The sequence below is a fragment of the Leptopilina heterotoma genome, unplaced genomic scaffold (assembly GCF_015476425.1).
Source record: "Leptopilina heterotoma isolate Lh14 unplaced genomic scaffold, ASM1547642v1 Lhet_123, whole genome shotgun sequence".
NCBI lineage: Eukaryota > Metazoa > Arthropoda > Insecta > Hymenoptera > Figitidae > Leptopilina > Leptopilina heterotoma.
This window is the reverse complement of record NW_025110842.1, coordinates 2,747,522-2,774,988: the sequence shown is the minus strand read 5'-3', so window position 1 is coordinate 2,774,988 and position 27,467 is coordinate 2,747,522. Positions and strand designations below refer to the sequence as shown.

At 31.6% G+C, this 27,467-nt stretch overlaps 5 protein-coding genes across 5 annotated transcripts; all 5 read left to right on the top strand.

Moving 5' to 3' along the window:
- The first annotated feature begins 713 nt into the window (after positions 1-713).
- On the top strand, positions 714-10,951 carry LOC122512553. Its single transcript, XM_043628452.1, has 11 exons — positions 714-2,631; positions 2,740-3,108; positions 3,183-3,387; positions 3,479-3,634; positions 3,735-3,748; positions 4,783-4,883; positions 6,525-6,876; positions 7,146-7,523; positions 7,662-7,860; positions 8,080-8,235; positions 10,758-10,951. Exons 1-11 carry the CDS (start codon positions 2,264-2,266, stop codon positions 10,833-10,835), a joined length of 2,376 nt encoding a protein of 791 aa, XP_043484387.1. The 5' UTR covers positions 714-2,263; the 3' UTR covers positions 10,836-10,951.
- A 29-nt stretch (positions 10,952-10,980) lies between these two features.
- Positions 10,981-12,254, top strand: LOC122512552 (odorant receptor 82a-like). Its single transcript, XM_043628451.1, has 4 exons — positions 10,981-11,109; positions 11,211-11,432; positions 11,937-12,092; positions 12,201-12,254. Exons 1-4 carry the CDS (start codon positions 10,981-10,983, stop codon positions 12,252-12,254), a joined length of 561 nt encoding a protein of 186 aa, XP_043484386.1.
- A 1,543-nt stretch (positions 12,255-13,797) lies between these two features.
- LOC122512683 (odorant receptor 49b-like) lies at positions 13,798-16,076 on the top strand. The gene is made up of 5 exons (XM_043628672.1): positions 13,798-13,846; positions 13,973-14,350; positions 14,482-14,686; positions 15,306-15,461; positions 15,541-16,076. The coding sequence occupies exons 1-5, from the start codon at positions 13,818-13,820 to the stop codon at positions 15,592-15,594; spliced, it is 822 nt and encodes a 273-aa protein (XP_043484607.1). The 5' UTR covers positions 13,798-13,817; the 3' UTR covers positions 15,595-16,076.
- A 5,300-nt stretch (positions 16,077-21,376) lies between these two features.
- On the top strand, positions 21,377-22,172 carry LOC122512688. Its single transcript, XM_043628678.1, has 2 exons — positions 21,377-21,726; positions 21,837-22,172. Exons 1-2 carry the CDS (start codon positions 21,598-21,600, stop codon positions 21,888-21,890), a joined length of 183 nt encoding a protein of 60 aa, XP_043484613.1. The 5' UTR covers positions 21,377-21,597; the 3' UTR covers positions 21,891-22,172.
- Positions 22,173-23,561: 1,389 nt separating this feature from the next.
- LOC122512551 lies at positions 23,562-26,082 on the top strand. Its single transcript, XM_043628450.1, has 4 exons — positions 23,562-23,776; positions 24,711-24,797; positions 25,397-25,774; positions 25,938-26,082. The coding sequence occupies exons 1-4, from the start codon at positions 23,562-23,564 to the stop codon at positions 26,080-26,082; spliced, it is 825 nt and encodes a 274-aa protein (XP_043484385.1).
- Positions 26,083-27,467: the final 1,385 nt, after the last annotated feature.

Sequence of the window (27,467 nt, the reverse complement as noted above, 5' to 3'; positions counted from 1 at the left end):
TTTTAGTCACGAACTAAAAACTATCATAGAAATGACGGGGTTTTCAAAAAAGTATGCAAATCTGAAGGACAGCATATATGCAGTTACTTCTTTTTTATTATATTATGTACTGTAACAGGTTTAAAAGTGACACCTTTATTGCTCACCCATTTTTATTTTACTAATTTTCGAATTTTTTGATTTTATTATTTTGATTCTCAATAACGCTGAACTGTGTAAACCCGAGAATTCAATATAGCGTCATAGTCAGGTCAATGACCTATGCTTTCTATTTTTCACTTAAAACTCGTTATGACGCGCATTTAATAATCAATTTGAAGTTCGAATCATAAAGGTGATTCCAACTTTATTTTCAAAATTTCACACATTTTAAAGTCTCGGATTTACTCGATTTTCCATTTTACACATAAAATAATTTTCAAATTCGAGTCTTGTTTATTCCAGAAATTTTTTTTTTCAGTGATCATCGCGCTCCACGTTGGGCGCCATTTGTAACAGGTTTTACCATATTGAGTTAATTTATAAATTTTAATTGAACTTTAATTTAATTATTTTTAATTTGGAATTATTTATTTTTCTTTTCTAAAACAAAGAGATTAAATTTGGTTAATGGAAAACCTGTTATCTATTTTGATTATTCATAGAGTATGGATTTGCCCATGGCGCTAGGCCATTTTGACACGGAATGACCAAACCAAGAGATTAACATATTATACCGACTGCTCATTTGTCGTTAATTAAATTACTCATAACCGCAGAGAGGGGGCAGTAAGGATGATCACTGAACAACACTGATTTATCAAAATTAACACTGATTTATTTTTATTACTTGATAAAAATTCGTTAACATTAGTCGGCGGCAAGCCGCCTAAACAAGACTCGGATTTTACTATTAATATTTATGATCTACAAATTTGAGACTAGTCCGGGGGACAGCTCATTCAGACAAGAAAGGGGACTCACCGTCAAGACGACGTCTTCCTCGGATGGACCCGCGACTCATTTTCTTTATACAAACAATTATTTTTAATTTTATTTAGATTAGTCACAATCGTGACGCACACTGTATGACAGCCAGAACGAGAATCAGAATAAAAATGGCTGACTTGTCAGCAACGAACGCATCGCCAACCGCGCGCTTCGTTTTTTACTGGTGAGTCCCAGAGGAATTATTAATTTAAAGTTCGTTGGTCAATTATCACTCGTCGGTAATGTCACTCTGCGGTGGGTAATTAGTTCCACGCGGCGCCACACGAGAGGCGAGAGTCTTACTCTCGCGATTTTAAACAATAAAAACAAAAGAAAGGAACGATTAATTTCCGAGATTATTATGTAGATTTTGAACATCGATGTGACGAGTTTGCAGGTGAATGTCAATAAATTATTAATCTTTGTCAGAAGTGACGAATTTAAGGTAAACATAAGTGTTGTTAAAAAATAATAATAAATAAAATAAAAGATTGGTAAGTTTCCTTTTCATATTTCCTAAATTCTTTAATACTGTATTTTGCTTCTTTTACTTCTTCCTTCTTTGTCAATATTGTATTGCAAATATACCTCCGTTAATTTTCAATTATGATAAACTATAACAATTTTGTTACAAGTACGGATGTAACAAAAATCCACAAGCATTCGGCTTCTGCTTTAGAAATAGTCGTATTTCATAAAGTTTCATTTTATAAAATAAAATTTATCGTAAATAGATTTTAAGAACATCTTACGCAGTTTATAATTTAATGAAGACGACAAATGCATAGCAGAACATAAAGAAACAGAAACATCTTAGAAAACTTATCGATAAGTGGTTGCATGATGAATGAAATAATAATAGGTTTGGATAGAGGATTCATAATGTGACTATTACCGTTTTACGCATTCTGAACTCTTTACATTCATATGTAGATTTAAATAAATGATGAGAACTGCTCTACAACATTGAATTTATCAACGAGAACAATTTGCATTTTACTTTTGCCTGTCTATCATCAAATTCTCGAATATGGAGTGAATGACTAAATAATAAATAACGTTTCACATTATATCCGATTACAGAAAATTCTATCTTTATACCCTTTATAGAAATTTTATCCCAGCTATGCTACACTAGTATGTGCTTCACAGAATAATTCTACCTCAATAATAGTTTTCATTAGCACTATTTTTGTAGCACAAGTTCATTATGTTTTTGAAAATAGAACCTACGATCAGTTTATTTGGAGTAATTGTAATTTAGCGGTAGGAAAAAAGAGATTTTTTTTGAAAAATGTACAAAGCTGATTATTCCATAAAACTTTTGACAATCGTAGGTTGCTATAGACCGAAAAATTATTCATCTTCGAAAAGAAAAATTCTGTACTATATCTACACGATCATAGTGATTATTATTCTCTTCTCCTTCAACATAACTTTGGGTGGTTACTTTTTGCTTCATTCATTAAACGATATTGATGAATTCGCCGAATCTTTGTGTTGGTTCCTATCGACAAGTATATGTTGTGCAAAAATGGTAAATTTCCTTCTTCGACGAAATGATGTTGCTAAACTATTAAGTACCTTAGGTGAGAATACTTATTTAAGAACACGTGACAATTGTGAAATGATAATTCAAGAAGAATGTGATACTACAGCAAGGTGTGTATCCCTCCATAACGTTACTTTTCTATTACCTCTTTTTTTTCTACTCCTAATTAGCCATTAATAAATTAAATAATATTTTTGAGAGAAATTATTCTGTTGCAGAAAGGGAACGAAATATTTTTTTATCGTCTGCTTTATCACAGTGTCGACGGTTACATTCGGAGGTTTGGCAAAGGGCAAAAATAATATCAGTCTTCCACTAAAGGCCTCATATCCGTATGATGACAATTTTTGCCTCTCATATGTTTCTCAATCGATTTCTATCTACATCGGCGCATTTATATCAATTGGATCTGAAACATTTGTCATGACAATGATGATTCAACTGTGCTCTCAACTCAATATTGTCTACTATCGTTTACAAAATTTGTCCTCCGTGTACAAAATGAATAAGGACTGTCGGAATACATCCAGAGAAAACGAGGCCAAAATTATCAAAAATTGTGTTCAACATCATAATTTCATTTACAGGTACGTACCAGACGCCTTTTCTTGATAATTCTGTAGATTATTACATCGTCTCGTAATGATCTTTTTGTTTTTAGTTTCAGTATTAAATTGAACAACATTTTTAATATTGTCTTCGGCATTCAATTCTTTGGGGCAGTGCTAAATATTTGTACCCTCATATATAGTCTATCGACGAAAACCGAAATTAATGATAAATTCGTCATTCAAAGTATGGCGTTGACAACTTTTTTATTTCAAATATTTCTCTATTGTCATTTTGGAAATGAGGTTATGGTGACGGTAAGTTTAGGGTTTATATTTAATGGTGAATTTTAAGAAACTAGTAAAAAATGATTAGCAAACAAAATTAAATAATTAAATTTTTCTCCAGAGTTTGAAGCTTGCAAAAGTTATAGACAAGATTGAATGGACATTATTAGAAAAGAGTACAAAAAAAGATCTGCTTCTAATTTCTTTGCGTGCAAGTCGTCCGGTGATTATGAAATGTGGATTAATAATTCCAATAACTTACGATACTTTTCTCTCGGTATAATTAATATTTTTTTTACATTAGAATAGAAGATTTTGATAGTAATTATAAAATAGTATTAAAGTAATTAGAAACGAATGTTATTTTCTTTAAACAGATTTTAAGAACTTCGTACACAACCTACAATTTAATGAAAACTATTAACTCCTAACGGTGACATATTTTTTATAAACTAAAATTATATGGTGGATATAAATGATTGTATTTTACGGACTGATGCAACCTGGCACAGGTTATATAATAATTCTGAAAATTTACAAGTTTTCTAAACGATGAACAAAGTAATAAAAGGGATCGATAAAGTTGAGAATATGATTATTTTTTATCCATACAGATGTTCATTGTCAAATTTATTTAACATCTACAGTAAATCGTTTATAATTTCAAGGTCCTCTAGTGTCATCTTTTCCTTATTTAATATAATATTATTTATACATATATATTATATATATAATATAAAAGTTATATTATTTTTTTTAAACGTGACATTTCCACCATTATCTTATTAGTTCGTGGCAAGTGTTTTTGTTATACGTTAGTCACGAACTATTACGATTGTGATGGACATGACGTCGTGGCTTTCGAACAGGTGTCCAAAGCAGAATTTCTGCATAGATAGATGTTTTATAAACTTGAATTTTGAATTACCCATCCTTGTCTCTTATACGAATTTTAATTTAAAATCGCACTCACCCAGCCGTGTACGTTACATTCCATGAGGATGACTGCTATTGAAAGAGCTGCAGAAGTCATCTCGTCAAATTTTCCAATGAAAACATTCACTGAAGCTGTGAATATGTTGAAAAGTTACCTTTTGTCTGTATATCCTTACAACCCCAATTTTCTAACATATGAACAACTGGCTAAAATTTATTCTAATAACATGTCAATTTTGGACTCATATTCACCCTGGAGAATTGATAATAACAAATACATAAATGATGTTCTATATGAATCAAATTTTTATTTGCAACATAAAGATAAATATTACTGAAAATTTAAGACATATTTTAGAACAAACCCGAGCTTTTCTTTTTTTACAATTTGACATTTACTTTGGCTAATGTCACAATTGAACCCCTTGGTGCAAGAAATAGACATAGACTATGCACATATTTTATCTCCCACAGAATCTAAACTTGCAGCAACATTGACAATATTGCTGTTGTCAATATTTTCAATGTTGCTGCAAGTTTAGATGCTGTGGGGGATGTTAATAGAACAATAGTCAAAGATCACGTCAATAGTAATGGGCTGGTTCTTGCATCAAGGCGTTCAATTTGGTATCTGCTTGCATCTGCTGAAAGGATGTAAAAAAGCATCTAAAACACATTTGGTCTAAAAATTATTTAGGTTGACTTTAGAATTTAGGATTAGGAGAAAAGTAAGCTTAGAGCAAATGTTGGTTATAGATGATTAAGTTTTATCCTTCTGGACAAAATGGAAATAGTAGTTAGTAGCATGGTTACAATTAAAATTATTATATTTTCAAAATTACAGTTTTTGTAGAACACTAAACAGTATTTTTGGATATATATTTGGTTTTCAATTCTTTGGGTCAGACTTAAATATTTGTACACTTATATTCAGTTTATCGGCCAAGAAAGAAATTGATGACAAGACTTACCATTAATCCAGATGTCTAAATTATTCTCTCCTTTCTAGAGTTTGAAACTAGCAAATATAATAAAGCGTGATGGATTGGACAGTGTTGACAAAAAACACAAAACACGATCTTCTGCTGATTTCTCTACGTGCCAGCCGTCCGATAATTATGATGAGTGGATCAATAAATCCAATAACTTATGATAATTTTCTCTCGGTAAGAAGTTAGTTAATTTTTTCGTACCCTTTGCCCACTGTTCTTCTATTTCCCTTTCCTAATTTCAATTGGCACAAATTTTTAAGAATCAGCTCACTATTCAAGAGACTAACTCTGAGTAAAAGCCAACATCAGCCATAATTAGCATTCACCAAAGAGGTCTATTTCTAAGTACAAGACAAGAGAGGTAATGAGTTAAATTAATTGCAAGTTATTAGCAACATAAAATCTAAGTTCCTCCTGTCTTAGAAATAAATCTTCATGGTACGTACAAAATATACCTTGTTGTTAAAATAAAATTTATCGTTAACAGATATTAAGAACATCTTATGCAGCTTACAATTAAATGAAGACGATAAATGCATAGCAGTAAGTAAGAATAGAATCATCTTGGAAAACATATCAATAAGTGGCTGCATGATAAATGAACTAGTACTCGATGGGATGGAGTATTAAAAATTGTCATCATTTTCAGACTCTTTACAGCCTTGTGAATAAATAATGCGAGACTGCAGTTATTGAAAATGCGACTCTCTTATCCATTACAAGGAATTATATTCAATTCCCAACATACCTATCATTATTCTTTTAAAAATTTCATAACATGGGGTGAAAGACGACTTTAATAATAAATACCTATATTTCGAAGCACTTATTGTGAAAACTAGACTCCTTCATACTTATTGGAAATTTTGTAATCGCAAACAGCTTTGAACAAGCTATTAGCTTATAAACAAGCTGTTACTTTAGCACTATAAGAATTTTGTTGGATAAATTTTATTTTATAAATTTAGTTTATGAATTTATTCTACTAGCTAAATTCCTTTAGCTAAATTTACTTAACCCTCTTTATTCTATACTATACGAATCTTTTACAATTTTTTTTACAATTTTTTGTAATTTGCAAAGAAATTAAAGAAGCAATTTTTCAAACGATCTACCAAAAAAGTGCATTTTTGTTTTCCTAGAACCTAAATTTAACAAAATACCTACAGCAAATATTGTAGAACTCAAATTTTAATGAAAAGAAAATAAGGTAAAATTTTACGAAAATGTACAAAGCAGAGTATTCAATAAAAATGTTTACCATTGCCGGTGTTGGAAGACCAACAAAATGGTCGTCATTTGTCGCAAAAATTATGTACAATATATTTTCATTTTTTATGGTTATTATTTTTTACACATTTACTATCTCACTGTGTACATACCTAATTTTTCATTCTCTAAACGATGTTGACGAATTTGCTGAATCGCTATGTTGGTTCCTTACAGCAAGTGCTATCTTTGCCAAAATGATAAACATTCTTCTGCAACAGAATGAAATTTTTAAATTAGTGAATATTTTTAATGAAGACTGTTTACAGACAAGTGACTCTAGGGAAGAAATCATGCAGGGAAAGTGTGATCATACTGCAAGGTTAGTATAATTATTTTGTCTCGCCTTCTAGTAAAGGATGGTCTATTTTATTCCGTGACCATTACGGGGATCCGTATACCATACTTCGTCCCTAAGTGGAAAACTCTTTCTCCAGTCCATTCTGGAAGATATGATGATTATTTGTGATTTGCTAAACCCAACAGAAATTGTCGAACCATCATTATCCGGTGATGATTGTCCAACAATTTCTGTTAGGTTAATCCTGATCGAATTCCGAAATCATCCTAATTGAACCTAATTTATTTCAGAAGGAACACAAAGTATTACCTCGTAATTTGCATTCTTGCAGCGTCAGCATTATCATTCGGAGGATTAGCCACAGCTAAGAACGATCTTCATTTACCGCTCAAAGGATCATTTCCATATGATTATAAGAGAAAACTACCATTCTATTTTACATACATTTATCAAGCAATGTCTCTTTTAATTTCATCTTTCGTGACCGTTGGATATGAAACATTTGTTATGACAATGCTGATACAAATTTGCTCCCAATTGGATATAATATTTTACCGTCTGCAGAGTCTACCATTATTGTACAGAGATGATGCGAAGTCTTTTATATTCAGTAAAAAGGAGGCTAGGATTATCAAGAAATGTGTGATGCAACATAATTACGTCTACAGGTACGTTGTCAATATTGCTACAAGTTTAGATGCTCTAGGGGACTGAAGAACATAAAGATTAACGAACATGAGATTTATAAATTATTATTATAAATTATTACTTGTTTATAAATTATTACTTACAGTATATAATTTCAGGTTTTGTAGTAAACTAAACAGTATTTTTGGTGCTGTACTCGGTTATCAATTCTTTGTATTCGTGTCAAACATTTGCACCCTAATATTTATTATGAAGCATGAAGTTAATGACAAGTTTGTTATACAAAGTATCATATTGACGACTATTTTATTCCAACTATTTCTCTATTGTCATTTTGGAAACGAGCTCATGGTAAAAGTAAGTTAAGCAAAAAAGTATGCACTTTAGTAATCATTATGTTTTATCATAATCATGGAAATATAGCATCACATGGACATCAAAACATGTGTTGGGCAGGGGGTTAGAATTAGGAGATCAGAAACTCTCCCCTCTTAAAATTATGAGATTTCTGTTTTGGAAACATAAAATTTATCTGAAAACAACATACAAGTTACTAATTTATTTTCTCTTTCCCAGAGTTTGAAAGTGGCTAACGTCATAAACATGATGGATTGGACAGGACTGACAAAGAACACACAACACCATCTTTTGTTAATTTCTCTGCGTGCAAGTCGTCCAATAATTCTGATGAGTGGATCAATTATTCCAATCACCTACAATACATTCCTCTCGGTAAGATCTTGGAATTTAACTGATTTACCCTTTAAAAGTTAAATGAACCCGAATCGAATATTACATGCCCACGTATTTTACAATGTTAAAGGAAAATTTATCGTTAACAGATATTAAGAACATCTTATGCAGGTTATAATGTATTGAAGACGATAAATACCTGACTCTACCTAACAGCTGGTACGAATAGAGTTTCTTGGCGAAAATCATCTGGGAAAACTTATCAGTTAAATATTGTATGATGAACTAATTGTTAGGACCATTAACCAGTAAATGAAAGGAGGATGCATCAAAATTAATTTAATTCACAATTTATAAAAAGTAACTACAGCCGATAATCAGCAGAAGATGAAATATTACTTTTGAGCGAACTTTATTTTCTTACTAACAATTTTTAGTCAAAAAATTGTTTACTGGTCCCAAATTGTATAAATTAACTAAAAAATGTAGTCAATTTTTCTATTAAACATCAACAAACTTCTAATCAAGAATTTTGGTTTTATTGTTTTAAAAATAATGTCCAAACCCCATTACATAAGCAATTCTAGTACTAGAATTGATGTAATGCTGGTTGATGATTTGGATAAGGTCCTCTCGTTTGGTCAGTTTAAAGACTAAAATTAGAGATGCTCGTAATAAATATAACTTCAACATTATCTTTTCAGTTATAATTACTTTTTATCTTTTTCATTGAATTGTTGTATACTGATAGACTCTTTTAGGGCCGGTTCTTCAACTGTATTAACCAGAATTTAATATTGCGAAATCGGTCTAATTACATTAAACCAATTTCACAGACTTGAACTCCGGTTAAAACAATTGTGGAACCGACTCTTAGAGTTTAAAATAAAGCGACTCAATGGTACTTTATACAGTTAAAATATTTATTAGTGGCAGATATTCAGAACATCTTACGCAGCTTATAATTTAATGAAGACGATAAATGCATAGCAGATGCGTAAGAATAGAAATATCTTGGAGAACTTATCAATAAGTGGCTGCATGATAAATGAATTAAGATGCGATGAAGCATTAAAACTTGTCATCATTTTCAGACTCTTTACAGCCTTGTGAATAAATAATGCGAAACTGCAGTTATTGAAAATACGACTTTCTTATCCATTAGAAGGAATTATATTCATTTCCCAACATACCTATCATTATTCTTTTAAAAATTTCATAACATGGGGTGAACAACTACTGTAATAATAAATATCTATATTTCGAAACACTTATTCTGTAAACTAGCCTCCTTCATACTTATTGAAAATTTTATAATCGCAAACAGTTTTGAACAGGCTATAAGCTTATAAGCAAGTTGTATTATAAATTTTTATAATTTGCAAGACAATTAAAAAAGCAATTTCCTAAACGATGTACCAAAAAAAAGTTTATTTTTGATTCTCGAGAACCTACACTTTACGAAATCACCTACAGCAAATATTACAGAAAACAAATTTTAATGAAAAGAAAAGTAGATAAAAGTTTACGAAAATGTACAAAGCTGAGTATTCAATAAAAATTTTTACCATTGCCGGTGTTCGGAGACCAATAAACTGGTCGTCATTTGTTGCAAAAATTTTGTATAATACATTTTCATTCTCAGTGATTATTATTTTTAACTCATTCAATATCTCATTGTGTACTTACCTAATTCTTCATTCTCTAAACGAAGTTGATGAATTCGCTGAATCGCTATGTTGGTTCCTCTCAGCAAGTGTTATCTTCGCCAAAATGATAAACATTCTCCTGCAACAGAATGAAATTTTGAAATTAGTGAATATTTTTAATGAAGACTGCTTACAGACAAGTGACTCTAGGGAAGAATTAATGCAGGGAAAGTGTGATCATACTGCAAGGTTAGTATTTATTTTGCCTCGTCTTCTAGTAAAGGATGGTCTCTTTTATTCTAAGTATCATCACAAGGATGATACTTTGGTTAATACCCATTTTAGTCGTTTTCGGTTCGCTTTTATTTCAATCAATTTGGAGTGCTTCCAAAAACTATTTAGAGTCTTCTCCTCCAGAAGTCCAATATCTTTTCTATCGATAAGTTGCCAACTTGCTCTGGGTCAATGATTGTCCAGTGGGCAAAAGAAACATTCACGTTCGAGGAATGTTCCTAAAACGTCTCATGTCTGCGAAATTAACATTTTAAAAACGTTCAATGTTTAAGAAACGTTTTTAGAACCCTAAACGTTTTTAAAATGTAAATTTGACAAACATAAAAAGTTTTAGAAACGTACCTAGAAAGTAAATGTTTTCTTGACCACTAAGGTCCGTATATCATACTTCGTCCCTAAGTGGAAAACCCTTTCTCCAGTCCATTCTGGAAGGTATAATGATCCTATAGCGGGGTTAACACCCCTTGTTAATTATCACCCTGCAGATTAATTGTGATTAGCTAAACCAAACAAAAATTGTTGGACCATCATTATCCGGTGATGATTGTCCAACAATTTCTGTTGGGTTAATCCTGATCGAATGCCGAAATCATCCTAATTGAACCTAATTCATTTCAGAAGGAACACAAAGTATTTTCTCGTAATCTGCATCCTCACAGCGTCAGCATTATCATTCGGAGGATTAGCCATGGCTAAGGACGACCATATTTTACCGCTCAAAGGATCCTTTCCATATGATTATAACAGAAAACTACCATTCTATTTTACATACATTTATCAAACAATATCTATTTTTATTGGATCTTTCGTCATCATTGGATATGAAACATTTGTTATGACAATGCTGATACAAATTTGCTCCCAATTGGATATAATAGTCTACCGTCTGCAGAGTCTACCATTATTGTACAGAGATGATACGAAGTCTCTTGTATTCAGTAAAAAGGAAGCTAGAATTATCAAGAAATGTGTAATGCAACATAATTACGTTTACAGGTATAGTGGAGCGTCTTCTGTCAGGGAAGAGTATCTACTAAAAAACATAAAGATTAACGGATGTAATTATTGCAGGTTGTATTTAATTACAGGTTTTGTAGCGACTTGAACAATATCTTTGGTATTGTACTCGGTTTTCAATTCTTTGGATTCGTGTCAAACATTTGTACCCTAATATTTATTTTATCGACGAAGCATGAAATTAATGACAAGGTTGTTATACAGAGTATCACATTGACGACTGTTCTATTCCAATTATTTCTCTATTGTCATTTTGGAAACGAGGTCATGGTAAAAGTATGTAAAACCAAAAGTAATCACTTTAGTTATCACTACCGTCGCGTCATGTTTTATCATAATCTTTAATTTCCCAACGGAAGTTAATATTCCGTAGCAGATTTCGATTTCATACTTTAAGGTTCTCTTAATTTTAACCCTCCGTCCGACACCTTGACTTACTTCTAACGACTAGTTTATTCAAACGTTAATTTACAGAGACTGACTGAATATTACAATTTATTGTCGTTTTATTCGGAGAAGTCCTTTTTCAGGTAGTGGTGGTTTCCCCAAAAGTAACAATCAAACCAGATGATGACTTGCTGGAGGGGATGGACAGAAGATCATCTAATTTGTTGGATTCCTCTCGTCGGAACATGTGTTTAACGGAGAGTTAAAATTAGGAGGAAATTAGACCCATTCCTTCTATTCTTAAAGTTGGGAGATTTCGATTACGGAAACCGACAAAATTCAACATAAAAAGCAAATTACTCACAGATTTCTAATTTATTTTTTCTTCCCAAGAGTTTGAAAGTAGCTAACGTTATGAATATGATGGATTGGACAGTGCTGAGTAGGAGCACACAACACCATCTTCTGTTAATTTCTGTACGCGCAAGTCGTCCAATAATTCTGATGAGTGGATCAATTATTCCAATAACGTACGATACTTTCCTCTCGGTAAGATCTTTGAAATTGTGAACTGATTGATTCTTTAAAAGTTAAATAAAGTTAACTTGAATATTATATTATATTTTATAAAGTTATTGCAAAATTTATCGTTAACAGATATTAAGAACATCTTATGCAGCTTACAATTTATTGATGACAATAAATGCCTAAAAGGTTGAACGAAGAGTTTCTTGGAAAAAATCATTTGGGAAAATTTATCAATACTCATACAATAGATTAAGTATGGTAAAATTACTTTTTTGGTAAGATATTAGAAAAATTATTGATTCTGTTAGTGTTGTGTTCTAAATTCAAGTAACGGATTTGTTTTCTCGTACATCTGTTCATGAAATCTATGGGGAAGTTGTTTTTTTAATAAAATATCTTTAACGAATTCAATTATTTTTGAGTGGAATTTATTGTGAGAAAGTTTTATAACTCTATTTATTAGATTGTATACCATGGCAATTTTTTGGTTGAAAGGGTATTTGGTGTGGTAGTTAATAGTGCATCCAGAGAATGTAGGTTTTTATACCAATCATTTATGAGCTTGTTATTGTCATTAATTATAAGAACGTCTAAAAAGCTATTACTATTATTCTTTGGAATTTCAAAGATGAATTATAGTCTTTCATCATAGCCATTGAAAGTCTGAATTGTTTCTCCAATTTTGTTGGTTAGTATGCATGTGGTTATAACATCAACATATCTATAAAAGAAAATTGATTCAGAGAAAACTAAAAGAAAGTATATGTTACTGTGCATTGAAGTTAGAATAATAAGAGAACATTCTAAAGAATAGAAATATCTAGAAAATTTACAAAGTTCTGACATAATGAATAAAATAAAGGGTTGAATAAAGCGTCCAATAAAGCGTTGATAAATAATGTGACTGTCATCATTTTGCGTATTAAAATTCTTAGCCGTTACTCTATCGATAAATAACTAATGAAACCTTTGTCGCAAAATGATAAAATATGTGCCATTCTCCCTCGCATAAAACGAAACGTTATTCATAGCTACATATCCTATCATTATAATTTTAAAATTCTATACAATGCGGTGAATAGCGACGGATGAATAAATAATCTTTATTTCAAGCACTCGTTTCCAGATCTATATTTCGTATTTCTTATTGAAAATTTACTTCTAAGAGAACATCGAGCTAAACACTTGCAATTGTATTTCGTGCCATACTTTGTTTTTCTTTATTACCACCACCTTCTACTTGCTTTCAACAAATATAAATTTTTACTGATGCTCATTTTTATCATTACCTTCAACAAATATAAATTTTAACTGGTGCTAATTTTTATTTTTCTTTGCTGAAAACAAAAATATCCGCAACCAAAAAGAAGAATTTAATGATCATTGGAAATTAGAAAATAAATTACAATTATGTACAAGGCGGAGTATTCGATAAAACTTTTAACAATTGCAGGTGTTTATAGACCAAAAAACTTGTCTCTGTTCATGACAAAATTTCTCTATAATGTATTTACATTCATTGTAATTATTTTTTTCTACTCATTTAATATTTCTTTGTGTACAAACCTAATTCTTCATTCATTGAATGATATTGACGAATTCGCTGAATCGCTTTGCTGGTTTCTATTCGCAATTGTGCTCTTTGCCAAAATGTTCAACATTTTCCTGCAACAGAATAATATTTTTAAATTAAGAAATATTTTAAATGAGGACTGCTTACAGATATGTGACACTAATGAAAAAGTTATGCAAGAAAAATGTGACTATATTGCAAGGTTAGTACTTGAGATTAAGATGAGAAGTAATTTAAAAATTGAAACGACTTGTTTGGGGGGTTGGCTAAGGAGGGTTAGAGCAGGAGCTTCAATTACTACTTTACAGCGCTTTTAAATTTGTTTTAGGAGGAATACAAAATACTTTTTTGTAATAAGTATTCTCACAGCGTTAGCAGTAACATTCGGTGGATTAATTAAGGCTCAGGATAATATTACCTTACCGTACAAAGCATCATTTCCATATGATTATAACAGAAAATGGCCATTCTATTTGACGTATATTTATCAAACATTATTTGTTTTCATGGCTTGTCTCGTGACCGTTGGATTCGAAACGTTTTTCATGACAATGATAATACAAATTTGTTCTCAATTGGACATCATATTTTACCGTCTGCAAAGTTTGCCATTAATGTTCACAGCTAACACTAAGACTGTTATATTCAGTAGAAAGGAGGCTAAGATTATCAAGAAATGTGTAATGCAACATAATTACGTTTACAGGTACAAAAACAGATAGTTGATCCATAATCGAAACGATAATCCCTTTCTGGTTAGAAAAATGGTTACAATCATCTCTACCCAGAAAGGCAGCATGGTTACAATTAAAAATTAAGTTACTTTTCAATTTACAGGTTTTGTGGAAAACTGAACAGTATTTTTGGTGCTGTACTTGGTTTTCAATTGTTTGGGTCGATTTTAAATATTTGTACTCTTATATACAGTGTATCGACAAAGAATGTAATTAATGACAGGACTGTTATACAGAGTATGGCACTGGCATCTGTTCTATTCCAACTATTTCTTTATTGCCATTTTGGACACGAGGTGATGGTAAAAGTATGTGAAACTAAAAGTTATTACCATTTTTTACTGATCCTAAACTATTGCTAGAATAATTCCAATTAATATCTGCGCCATTAAAATAATTTAATTCGCAATTCATAAAAAGTAACCACAGCCGATAATCAGAAGATGAAAAATTATTTTTTGAGTCAAATGCATGACTAGTCTGATAGCGTACGAGTGGAGGTCAAAAATGTAATATATATTCGGTATATGACCATCCCGTCAAGCGCTCCCCCTCCACCAAGATCCTAGCAATTTTAGGGACGTAGGACGTAGTCCTAGCAAATTTTAACTTTTTTTTGGCTCTAAACAAAATTTTTATGCCGCCTTGTCACTACGAGTAACCACAAAAAAACTAGGAGGCTCTTTCGGCACTGAGCGCGCGTCAAAAGTGAAAGTACGGTTGGTCAGGTAGCGAAACCGATTTAAGCCCATTAAGAGTCAGTTGACGAAATTCGTCAGATAGCGAAATATTCATATTGCGGGAACTGACTGTATATATAAATATTCTCTATGTACGAAATATAATTTCTCACGTTAGATTTCAAATGCTATCGTTACATCCAAAGAGTGAAACACTTAGAGATTTAATTTCTTTTCTCTTTCACAGAGTTTAAAAGTAGCTGATGTAATGAACATGATGGATTGGACAGTTCTGACAAAGAGTACACAACAGCATCTTCTGTTAATTTCTATACGCGCAAGTCGTCCAATAATTATAATGAGCGGATCAATTATTCCAGTCACATACGATACTTTTCTCTCGGTAAGATTTTTCCACATTTTTCAGTCTCCTCTAAGTCGTTGAACTCGGTCTAATGACATTATATATTTATTGTTAACAGATATTAAAAACATCTTATACAGCTTATAATTTATTGAAGACGATAAATGCGTAACGGATGGTACGAACGGCTGCTGGAAAATAATCAACTGGAAAAACTTATCAATGAGTGAATGTATGATGAACTAAATATAACAAATATCACGAAGGCATAAATGAAAGAAGAATTGCATTCACCCAGGATTGACGATATTCCAATCATCCTTAATATTCTGATAGATCTGGAAAATTATTAACCCACGGCGAACGCCGAAAATAGTCCCGAAATACTCGAATTGCGTGCTTAAATTAAAAGGATCAGGAAAGGATCAGGTATGATCCTTTCCTGATCGAATTGCTTCCCTTATGGTAATTAGCGGCGTATGGTAATTGAAAGTGCAGACTATGGAATTACTTGTTATTGCTACTGGGTGGCTACTGACTTTAGGTTTACATTCTTCTTCTACAAAATTTACGAAAACGATTGAATTTATCATTCTAATTAAAATTCGATAGTTATCAGCAAACCAACCAACCTTTGAATTTGTACAGCAAATAATGGTTCCTCGTGAAAGCACGTCTCAAATTTGTAACTAATTTACTCAAAATAAATTAAAATCCAAATGTATAAATATATTTGCGATTTCTTAAATTATCCTAGAATGTAATTCCAAACAAATATAATTAATATTTAATTAATTTTTTGTTTCAATTCAGAATAATTGAGCTACCGGATCAAAGAAGGGTACAAGACAGATGTAATTCAAAATGGGTTATGTGCCCTTCTTTGATCAGGCAGCTCAATTATTCTGAATCGAAACAATAAATTAATTAAGAAGAAGTGACAAGATAGTAATTTTCCATCGCTTTATTGAAGACAAACACAAAATTCATTGCGCTCTAATCAAAAGTAAGTATAACAAGACAGAAATATCTTAAAAATTTATCAAGTTGTGGGAGGATGAATATAGTAAAGGGTTCAATAAAGCGTCGAGAATGTGATTGTCATTATTTTACTCGGCTGTTGCGTTACTGATAATTACTCCTTTCCAGATCTATATTCAGAATTCCTTATTGAAAATTTCCTTACAAGTTCCACATCAAGCTAAACACTTGCAATTGTATTTCGTTCAAACTTTGCTACTCTACTACTTTCCACCCTTTTAATATAAAAAAGTACAATTTCTTTGCGCCTCGCTTTTTGCAAATATGAATTCTCTCTACGTATATTCGTCACAATTAAGTTACCGGCTAGTAATAATTTATTCCCAATTTCCTTTTGCTAAAAACTACAAATAAAGAAGCAACAAGAGAAGAAATTGAAAAAATTAAGAAATTAAAGAACTTTGAAAAATTTAAAGAGGAATTTGAAAATATGTACAAAGCGGAGTATTCGATAAAATTTTTAACAATTGCAGGTGTTTATAGACCAATAAATCTATCAGTGTTCTTGACAAGAATTCTCTATAATATATTTACATTCTTTGTAATTATTTATTTCTACTCATTTAATGGTACTTTGTGTACAAACCTAATTCTTCATTCATTGAATGATGTTGACCAATTCGCTGAGTCGCTATGCTGGCTAATTACAACGAGTGTCATTTGCGCTAAAATGATAAACATTCTTCTGCAACAGAAGGAAATTTTGAAATTAATAAATATTTTAAATGAAGACTGCTTACAGATAAGTGACACTAGAGAAGAAATTATGCAAGGAAATTGTGATTATATTGCAAGGTTAGTATTTTTTATTTTATTAATTCGATATTAAGCCCGACATTTTAAATTTTCGAAAACTAATATAAGAATTTGTAATCAGCATCCCAACCCAGTTGAAAAATCCTTTACAGGAACCTGAAGGGATCCTCTAAGGTTCCTGTACAGGAACCCTGATGGGTCCTCTAGGGATCCTTTATAGTATCCTGACAGAATCCGTTGCAGAATATTGCAACAAGGATCTCATACAGGTTCCAGTACAAGAAACATTAGCTATCAATGTTTCTTGTAAAGGTTTCTATACAGGAACACTTTCATGATTCTACAAATAACAATTTTTAATTTTTAAGATGCTAAGGAACATTTAGCATACATACATATACTAAAGATTTCGATATGTACGGATCCTAGAATAAATACGTCGCGATGACGTGATATAACTCTGCGCTACTGTAGCTCAAAAACTGTACATTATTTTGAATTTTAGCATTAACATTTTTTGTTCCGAAGGTCTCCGAATCTCTAATGAGAGACAAACAAAAATCTCCCACCATTGCATCATCCCAAAATCCATGATAACGAATTTTCATGACCTTTATTTGCTGATGGAAAGTTTACTAAATACTAAAAAAGTGACGCTATTTGTGGTAGACACACACATCGAAGTAGAAGAGCATACTTTTAATTTTAACTTCCCAGGGTATTTTAATATGTTTCAGAAGGAATACAAAATACTTTCTCGTAATATGCATCCTCACATCGTCAACACTAGCATTTGGAGGATTACTTAAGGCTAAGGATGATATTGCCCTGCCGCTCAAAGCATCATATCCATATGATTATGACAGGAAATTAGCATTCTATTTCACATACACTTATCAAGCATTATCCATTGTAATTGCTTGCCTCGTGACAATTGGATCCGAAACGTTCGTCATGACAATGATGATACAAATTTGCTCCCAACTCGATATAATAATGTACCGTCTGCAAAGTATGTTATTCTTATGCAGAACTTATAGTAAGACTATTATATACAGTTTGCGAACTCGGTCTAATTACATTAAACCAATTTCACAGACTAAAACTTCGGTTAAAACAATTGTGGAACCGACTCTTAGAGTTTAAAATAAAGCGACTCAATGGTACTTTATACAGTTAAAATATTTATAAGTGGCAGATATTCAGAACATCTTACGCAGCTTACAATTTAATGAAGACGATAAATGCATAGCAGATGCGTAAGAATAGAAACATCTTGTAAAACTTATCGATAAGTGTCTGCATGATAAATGAACTAAGATGCAATGAAGCATTAAAACTTGTCATCATTTTCAGACTCTTTACAGCCTTGTGAATAAATAATGCGGAACTGCAGTTCAACATTGAAAATGCGACTTTCTTATCCATTAAAAGGAATTATATTCATTTCCCAACATACCTATCATTATTCTGTTAAAAATTTCATAACATGGGGTGAATAACTACTTCAATAATAAATACCATCATATTTCAAACTATGTATTGTGAAAACGAGCCTTCTTTATACTTATTAAAAATTTTCTAATCGCAAACAGTTTTGAACAAGCTATAAGCTTATAAACAAGTTGTTATTTAAACACACTATAACACTAAGTTCTATATTCTTTCAATCTTTTACTCCATCCTTTTTATCAACTGTTGTAATTTGCATGTCAATTAAAAAAGCAATTTCGAAAACGGTCTACCAAAAGAAGTGTATTTTTTGATTCTCGAGAACCTACACTTTACGAAATCACCTACGCAGCAAATATTATAGAAAACAAATTTTAATGAAAAGAAAAGTAGATAAAAGTTTACGAAAATGTACAAAGCTGAGTATTCAATAAAAATTTTTACCATTGCCGGTGTTCAGAGACCAATAAACTGGTCGTCATTTGTTGCAAAAATTTTGTATAATACATTTTCATTCTCAGTGATTATTATTTTTTACACATTTACTATCTCACTGGGTACTTACCTAATTCTTCATTCTCTAAACGAAGTTGACGAATTCGCTGAATCGTTATGTTGGTTCCTTACATCAACTGTTGTCTTCGCCAAAATGATAAACATTCTCCTGCAACAGAATGAAATTTTTAAATTAGTGAATATTTTAAATGAAGATTGCTTACAGACAAGTGACTCTAGGGAAGAATTAATGCAGGGAAAGTGTGATCATACTGCAAGGTTAGTATTTATTTTGCCTCGTCTTCTAGTAAAGGATGGTCTATTTTATTCTAAGTATCATCACAAGGATGATACTTTGGTTTATACCCATTTCAGTCGTTTTCGTTTCGCTTTTATTTCAATCAATCTGGAGTGCTTCCAAAAACTATTTAGAGTCTTCTCCTCCAGAAGTCAAATATCTCTTCTATCGATAGGTTGCCAACTTGCTCTGGGACAATGATTGTCCAGTGGGCAAAAGAAACATTTACGTTCGGGGAATGTTCCTAAAACGTCTCATGTCTGCGAAATTAACATTTTAAAAACGTTCAATGTTTAAGAAACGTTTTTAGAACCCTAAACGTTTTTAAAATGTAAATTTGACAAACATAACAATTTTTTAGGAACTTACCTAGAAAGTAAATGTTTTCTTGACTACTAGCGTTCGTATACCATACTTCGTCCCTAAGCGAAAAACCCTTCCTCCAGTCCATTCTTTAAGAATAATGATCCTATAGCTATAGTATAATGATCCTATAGCGGGGTTAACACCCCTTGTTAATTATCACCCTGCAGATTAATTGTGATTAGCTAAACCAAACAAAAATTGTTGGACCATCATTATCCGGTGATGATTGTCCACCAATTTCTGTTGGGTTAATCCTGATCGAATGCCGAAATCATCCTAATTGAACCTAATTCATTTCAGAAGGAACACAAAGTATTTTCTCGTAATCTGCATCCTCACAGCGTCAGCATTATCATTCGGAGGATCAGCCATGGCTAAGGACGACCATATTTTACCGCTCAAAGGATCCTTTCCATATGATTATAACAGAAAACTACCATTCTATTTTACATACATTTATCAAACAATATCTTGCTTTATTGCATCTTTCGTCACCGTTGGATATGAAACATTTGTTATGACAATGCTGATACAAATTTGCTCCCAACTGGATATAATAGTCTACCGTCTGCAGAGTCTACCATTATTGTACAGAGATGATATGAAGTCTCTTGTATTTAGTAAAAAGGAAGCTAGAATTATCAAGAAATGTGTAATGCAACATAATTACGTTTACAGGTATTGTGGAGCGTTGCCTTCTCTCAGGGAAGGGTATCTACTACAAAACATAAAGATTAACGGATGTAATTATTACAGGTTGTATTTAATTACAGGTTTTGTAACGACTTGAACAATTTCTTTGATATTGTACTCGGTTATCAATTCTTTGGATTCGTGTCAAACATTTGTACCCTAATATTTATTCTATCGACGAAGCATGAAATTAATGACAAGGTTGTTATACAGAGTATCACATTGACGACTGTTCTATTCCAAGTATTCCTCTATTGTCATTTTGGAAACGAGGTCATGGTAAAAGTATGTTAAACAAAAAGTAATCACTAGTTATCACTACCATCCTGTTTTATCATAATCTTAAATTTCCCAACGGAAGTTAATATTCCGTAGCAGATTTCGATTTCATACTTTAAGGTTCTCCTGATTTTAACCCTCCGTCCGATACCTGGACTTTCTCCTAAAGACTAGTTTATTCGAAGGTAATTTACAGAGACTGAATGAATATTACAATTTATTTTCTTTTTGCTCGGAGAAATCCTTTTTCAGGTAGTGGTGGTTTCCCCAAAAGCAGACATCTTCTTTGTAATAAATCATCGGTTTTGTCTGTAACAAATAAAGGAAGTGCTCCCCCTTTCTCTGAAGGCGTGACAGTGTTTCTTTGGAAGGAATAGCATTCGTTGGACCAAACAATTATTGGCAACCATTCATGTTATTAAAGTTGTGCAAATAGTATATAAAATGGAAGAGGTCGACCTTTTGCGGTTATATTACTACTGAAGTGAATTACCTGCCAGTAACAGGAGTTCAAAAACACAAATTAAATAAATAGAAGTATAATTTTAAGCAATGGCTTAAACAAGTCGAAGAACTGTCCCCAGAATATTTTATGAATCATGGAAATATAGCATTAGATGGACATTGGAACATGTGTTGAATGGAGGGTTAAGATCAGGAGATTAGAAACTTTCCTCCTGATCTTAAAATTGGGAGATTTCGATTCCGGAAACATAAAATTTATCTAAAAATAACATACAAGTCACTAATTTATTTTCTCTTCCTCAGAGTTTGAAAGTGGCTAACGTCATAAATATGATGGATTGGACAGTGCTGAGTAGGAGCACACAACACCATCTTCTGTTAATTACAGTACGCGCAAGTCATCCAATAATTCTGATGAGTGGATCAATTATTCCAATAACGTACGATACTTTCCTCTCGGTAAGATCTTTGAATTTAACTGATTGACCCTTTGAAATTTAAATGAACCCGAATCGAATATTACACGCACACGTATTTTACAAAGTTAAAGGAAAATTTATCGTTTACAGATATTAAGAACATCTTATGCAGCTTATAGTTTATTGAAGACGATAAATGCCTAACTCTACCTAACAGCTGGTACGAATAGAGTTTCTTGGCAAAAATCATCTGGGAAAACTTATCAATTAAATATTGTATGATGAACTTCATTTCCCACTTTTAGCACATGTATTATTTTTTAAATTACTTTAGGGTCACATCTATTGCCGCTGCTAACACATACCAAAATCAGATTGAACAACAATCTCCATAAATTTTTATCTTGTTGAATGATTCCAAAAAAAAGTTCTTTAATTTTGTCACACATTTACAAAAATTCCTCTTAGTATAACACTTGGGCAGTGGCGGATTAAGATAATTCGACACATTATTCACGAATTTTGAGATCTCTTGAATTGAATTAAAAACCAATTGTTTGTAAAAACTTGTAACAATTACAGGTGTTTATAGACCAATAAACTTGTCTCTGTTCATGACAAAAACTTCTCTATAATGTATTTACATTCTTTGTAATTATTTATTTCTACTCATTTAATGGTACTTTGTGTACATACCTAATTCTTCATTCATTGAATGATGTTGACCAATTCGCTGAGTCGCTATGCTGGCTAATTACAACGAGTGTCATTTGCGCTAAAATGATAAACATTCTTCTGCAACAGAAGGAAATTTTGAAATTAATAAATATTTTAAATGAAGACTGCTTACAGATAAGTGACACTAGAGAAGAAATTATGCAAGGAAATTGTGATTATATTGCAAGGTTAGTATTTTTTATTTCATTAATTCGATATTAAGTCCACCATTTTTAGTTTTCGAAAACTAATATAAAAATTCGTAATCAGTGACCCAAAACGATCAATTAAAATTCTTTGCAGGATCCTGAAGGGATTCAAAGTTCCTGTACAGGAACTTTAAAATAAAATTTATCCCCAACAGATATTGAGAACTTTTTACGCATCTTACAATTTAATGAAGACGATAAATGCATAGCAGATGCGTAAGAATAGAAATATCTTGGAGAACTTATCAATAAGTGGCTGCATGATAAATGAACTAAGATGCAATGAAGCATTAAAACTTGTCATCATTTTCAGACTCTTTACAGCCTTGTGAATAAATAATGCGAAACTGCAGTTCAACATTGAAAATGCGACTTGCTTATCTATTAGAAGGAATTACATTTATTTCCCAACATACCTATCATTATTCATTAAAAAATTTCATAACATGGGGTGAATAACGACTTTAATAATAAATACCTATATTTCGAAACAAGTACTATAGAAACTAGCCTTCTTTATACTTATTGAATATTTTGCCTCTGAGAACACTTTCGAACAAGCATACACAAGTTTTATACTCTAAGAATTTTGTTTCCTGTGAAACTTATTCCACCCTATCATAAATCTTCTCCAACATTTATTTTTAATACAATTTGTAACCTACTGCAAAAGAAATTAAAATCCATTTTCTAAAATAAACGAATTCAAAGCATTATTATTACTACCTGAAAACGAATACGACAGTACGCTAAAAAATCTTGATGAAAACAATAGTACACAGTAAACAAAGATTAAAAAATGTACAAAGCTGATTTTTCAATAAAACTTTTAACAATTGCCGGATTCCATAGACCATTCAAATGGTCATCATCTATTACAAAAATACTATATAATTTATATACTGCTTTTATAATTAGTAATTTTTATTTTTTTAATATTTCATTGGGCATGTATCTTGTACTTTATGCATTGAACGATATTGACGAATTCGCGGAATCATTATGTTGGTCTCTTGCTGCTTGTGTAACTTGTACAAAGATGACAAACTTTCTCTTAAGGGAAAATGATATTATGAGAATGTTGAGTGTCTTAAATGAAGATTTCTTGAAAATTAGGGACAATAATGAGCAACTGATGCAGGACAAAAGTGATTTTATAGCTAGGTGAGTACTTTGGATTTTGTTATGTTCATTGATGTTTAAATATTTCTTAAATTGATGTTTGTTCCAGTGTTTCTTTATTGCTTTTTTCTGTTTTACACTTTTTTCTGTTTGGATGACTTTGGTAGTCAGTCTAGAAGATTTTTGCACTAGTTTGTCTAGAGTCTATACCTGGGTAAGACAATCTAAATCACAGATTTCTAGAGCCATCTTTCTTGCAATAACTAAAATCTACTAAAGCTTCTATTATTTTGATGATCTTTGCTAAGACCCGCTGAAGTTTATTAAAAAATCCTTTATTTCGATATGACCGAAGTTTACTAAAACTTTTGGTATTGACGATTATGGCAAAAACTGATTTAAGTCTAAATCTAAATCAAGAATTTCGAGTGTTATTGTTTGTTGACCATTTGAACCTAAATAATAGTCCTGGCCCTGATAATAATCACTTGGATCTGGTTCCTTTTCTGGGTTTGCAACCAAAACTACGAAATACGGGGCGCATGATTATTCCCCAAATGTCATTTTTCCGAAATGTCATTTTACCGAACTCCACTTTTGCGAATACTCATTTTTGCGAAAAGCCAATTTTGCGAAATGTCACTTTTGCGAATCGCTATTTTTACGAATTGTCAATTTTCCGAAAAGTCATTTTTGCGAATCGCCATTTTTACGAATTGTCAATTTTCCGAAAAGTCATTTTTGCGAATTGTCATTTTTACGAAAAGACATTTTTGTGAAATGTCATTTTTGCGAAAAGCCATTTTTGTGAATAGTCATTTTTGCGAAAAGTTATTTTTACGAATTGCCATTTACCCTTCTTGGGTAAGACAATCCAAATCACGGATTTCTAGAGTCACCTTTCTTGCACTGATTAAAGTCCACTAAAGCTTCCTCTACTTTGATGACCTTTACGAAAATTTACTAAAACTTCTAGTTTTGCTGATTTCGGCGATGACTGTTTCAAGCATACTGTACTATGTCGACCACCTCAAACACTTCTTCCAACATTTACTGGATCTGGGTAAGGTTCAAAAATACCTGGGTAAGGCAATCCAAGCCGCGGATTTCAAATGTCATCTATTCTTGTACTGACTAAAGTATACTAAAACTTCTGTTTTTGATGATTTCGGCAATTCCTGATTCAAGTCTACTAAAACTTGTTTTTGATGATTTCGGCGATTCCTGAATCAAGTCTACTAAAACTTCTGTTTTTGATGATTTCGTCGATGACTGTTTTAAGCACACTGACTATTTCGACTTTCTCAAACACTTCTTCTAACATTAACTGGGTCTGGGTAAGGTCCAAGAATACCTGGGTAAGGCAATCCAAATCGCGGATTTCAAATGTCACCTATTCTTGTACTGACTTAGTTTACTAAAACTTTTGGTTTTGATGATCTCTGCAGCAAAAGCGCCTTTTCGTTAGAGCTACCTACTAATTACGTCCACATACTACAGTCTTGATAAATCTTAAATTCTACTTTGAGTGGTACGTAGGGATACTCAATATATTCGAATGAAAAACCTAAAAACGAAAGCAGTACTTAGAAATAGCAGAAGCCTAAAGCTGATTCGGAATTCCAGTAACAATTAAAGTACATAACATTATTTTAATTTCAGAAGGAATACGAAATACTTTTTCATAATAACTTCTGCGACGGTGGTGGCAATGATATTCGGCGGATTAGCAATGGGAAAGGACAATATAACTCTACCACTAAAAGCATCATTTCCATACGACCATAATCAAAACTTAGCATTTTCCTTGACATACTTCAGCCAATCAGTGAGCCTCTATTCCGCCGGTTTAATTTCCGCGGCTTCGGAAACTTTTGTAATGACAATGCTAATTCAAATTTGCTCTCAACTTGACATAATATGTTACCGTCTACAAAATCTTTCCGATTTCCATCTAAACAATAAAGCCAAAATTTATACCGGAACAAAAGAGGCTAACATTATTAAAGACTGCGTCATACATCATAATTACATCTACAGGTAAAATTTTAAAAGCTCCCTTCAAATTTACTAATTTACAAAAAGGAAAATTAATCATTTCCTAAAATTACAGATTCAGTACTGAATTAAACAACATTTTTAACATTGTATTTGGTATACAATTTTTGGGCTCAATTTTAAATATTTGCACTCTTGTGTTCAGTTTGTCGACAAAAAACGAATTTAATGACAAAGTTGTCGTTCAAAGTATTGTTTTAACGAATGTTTTATTTCAAATATTTCTCTATTGTCATTTTGGAAATGCAGTTATGTTAAAGGTTGGTACTGGAAATATTAGCAGCCGTTAGCTTTTAGTATTTAGACAAAGTAATTTATAATTATGTTAAAGAATTCTTAAGTTAATTAAAAATTTAGAGAAATTAATTTCAAACTTACAGAAATTAATTAGAAATCAAATTAGAGAAATTTGTCAAGGGAATTATTAATGTTTTTTCGATAACAGAGTTTAAAAGTATCAAACATATTCACTATGACAAATTGGACAATGTTAAAAAGAAGCACTAAACAGGGACTCTCTCTAATTTCAATGCGTGCTAGATTTCCAATAATTTTAACAAGTGGATCTGTCATACCATTAACCTACGATACTTTCCTAATGGTAAGAATATTAATTTGAGCAAAGAAAGAAAATTTTTAACCAGAGATGAAAAAAAATGTATCTTTTACAGATTTTGAAAACTTCGTACACAACCTACAATTTACTACAAAATTCAAATGCGTAACATTAGCATATTCTAGTAATTAACATTAGACAAAACATTTGAAGAATGTTGAAAAATTAAAGAATTTTTTCAAGAAGTATGTAATCCTTTTCTTTTCGAACACAAAATATTTAAATTTATATCCCGTTGAATTTAAAAATTTTAATTAATTTACAATAACGAATTATTAAATTAAACAATAGTAAGAATACCCAATATTATAATAACTTATAATAGGAATAACTAAATGAAAAATTTGTAGAGATCATAGTCATTAAGTAAATAAAATTAATAGGAATATTGGTAAAAATATATTAACTGATAAAGATGATAAAAATAGAATTAAAGAAATCAATCGTACTCCAGATTTAAAAGAGGACTTACAATTATATTCCCTTGAGGCTGTCAAGAGGAGACGTTCACTCAACTCTGGCGAGAGTTCCTGATTAGTGATATTTTCTATGATTTCTGTTATTTATTGGTCCTTTCACTGGACATTTTGTGGTCATAAGAAATTCCAGATTCCATACAGATTATTTTCAGTACCGAGGTTGGTGAACACGAGGAGTGAGTTGCTGTCGAACGGTCCGAGAAGTGCCTCGAGACCACTCGAGACCAGTCGACGGAAGACTGAGAAAATTATTACTGCAAACAAGGTATTTATAGACCTCGTGGCTAGCGTGGAAGGGGAAGCAAGAGCGGCGCAAGACTACCTGCGCTGTCGCCACTTTCTTCTGGATCTGTAAACCATAAAGTATTAACTATTATCTTAATTAATTAATTGTTATCTTAATTAATTAATTGTTATCTTAACTAATTAATTATTATCTTAACTAATTTTAGAAATTAATTTTAAATTATGCTAGAAAATATATTTAAAAAAAAGTTAAAGAAAAAAATTTAATAGTTAGAAATGTGTATCAAAAGAACTTCTAATATAAATATTTTTTTCTTTCTAATAGAGTTTAAAA

What these genes read in the sequence shown, in the direction of transcription:
- LOC122512553 (XM_043628452.1), top strand. Translation starts at nt 2,264, where the DNA reads ATGTACAAAGCTGATTATTCCATAAAACTTTTGACAATCGTAGGTTGC. An exon ending in GAATGTGATACTACAGCAAG is followed by an intron (nt 2,632 to 2,739) that starts GTGTGTATCCCT and finishes ATTCTGTTGCAG; the next exon opens with AAAGGGAACGAAATATTTTT. An exon ending in CAACATAATTACGTCTACAG is followed by an intron (nt 7,524 to 7,661) that starts GTACGTTGTCAA and finishes ATATAATTTCAG; the next exon opens with GTTTTGTAGTAAACTAAACA.
- LOC122512552 (XM_043628451.1), top strand. Translation starts at nt 10,981, where the DNA reads ATGCTGATACAAATTTGCTCCCAATTGGATATAATAGTCTACCGTCTG. An exon ending in GAAACGAGGTCATGGTAAAA is followed by an intron (nt 11,433 to 11,936) that starts GTATGTAAAACC and finishes TTTCTTCCCAAG; the next exon opens with AGTTTGAAAGTAGCTAACGT. An exon ending in CGTACGATACTTTCCTCTCG is followed by an intron (nt 12,093 to 12,200) that starts GTAAGATCTTTG and finishes TATCGTTAACAG; the next exon opens with ATATTAAGAACATCTTATGC.
- LOC122512683 (XM_043628672.1), top strand. Translation starts at nt 13,818, where the DNA reads ATGCAAGAAAAATGTGACTATATTGCAAG. An exon ending in CAACATAATTACGTTTACAG is followed by an intron (nt 14,351 to 14,481) that starts GTACAAAAACAG and finishes TTCAATTTACAG; the next exon opens with GTTTTGTGGAAAACTGAACA. An exon ending in GACACGAGGTGATGGTAAAA is followed by an intron (nt 14,687 to 15,305) that starts GTATGTGAAACT and finishes TCTCTTTCACAG; the next exon opens with AGTTTAAAAGTAGCTGATGT.
- LOC122512688 (XM_043628678.1), top strand. Translation starts at nt 21,598, where the DNA reads ATGATGGATTGGACAGTGCTGAGTAGGAGCACACAACACCATCTTCTG. An exon ending in CGTACGATACTTTCCTCTCG is followed by an intron (nt 21,727 to 21,836) that starts GTAAGATCTTTG and finishes TATCGTTTACAG; the next exon opens with ATATTAAGAACATCTTATGC.
- LOC122512551 (XM_043628450.1), top strand. Translation starts at nt 23,562, where the DNA reads ATGTATCTTGTACTTTATGCATTGAACGATATTGACGAATTCGCGGAA. An exon ending in AAAAGTGATTTTATAGCTAG is followed by an intron (nt 23,777 to 24,710) that starts GTGAGTACTTTG and finishes TAAAACTTCTAG; the next exon opens with TTTTGCTGATTTCGGCGATG. An exon ending in CATCATAATTACATCTACAG is followed by an intron (nt 25,775 to 25,937) that starts GTAAAATTTTAA and finishes TCTTGTGTTCAG; the next exon opens with TTTGTCGACAAAAAACGAAT.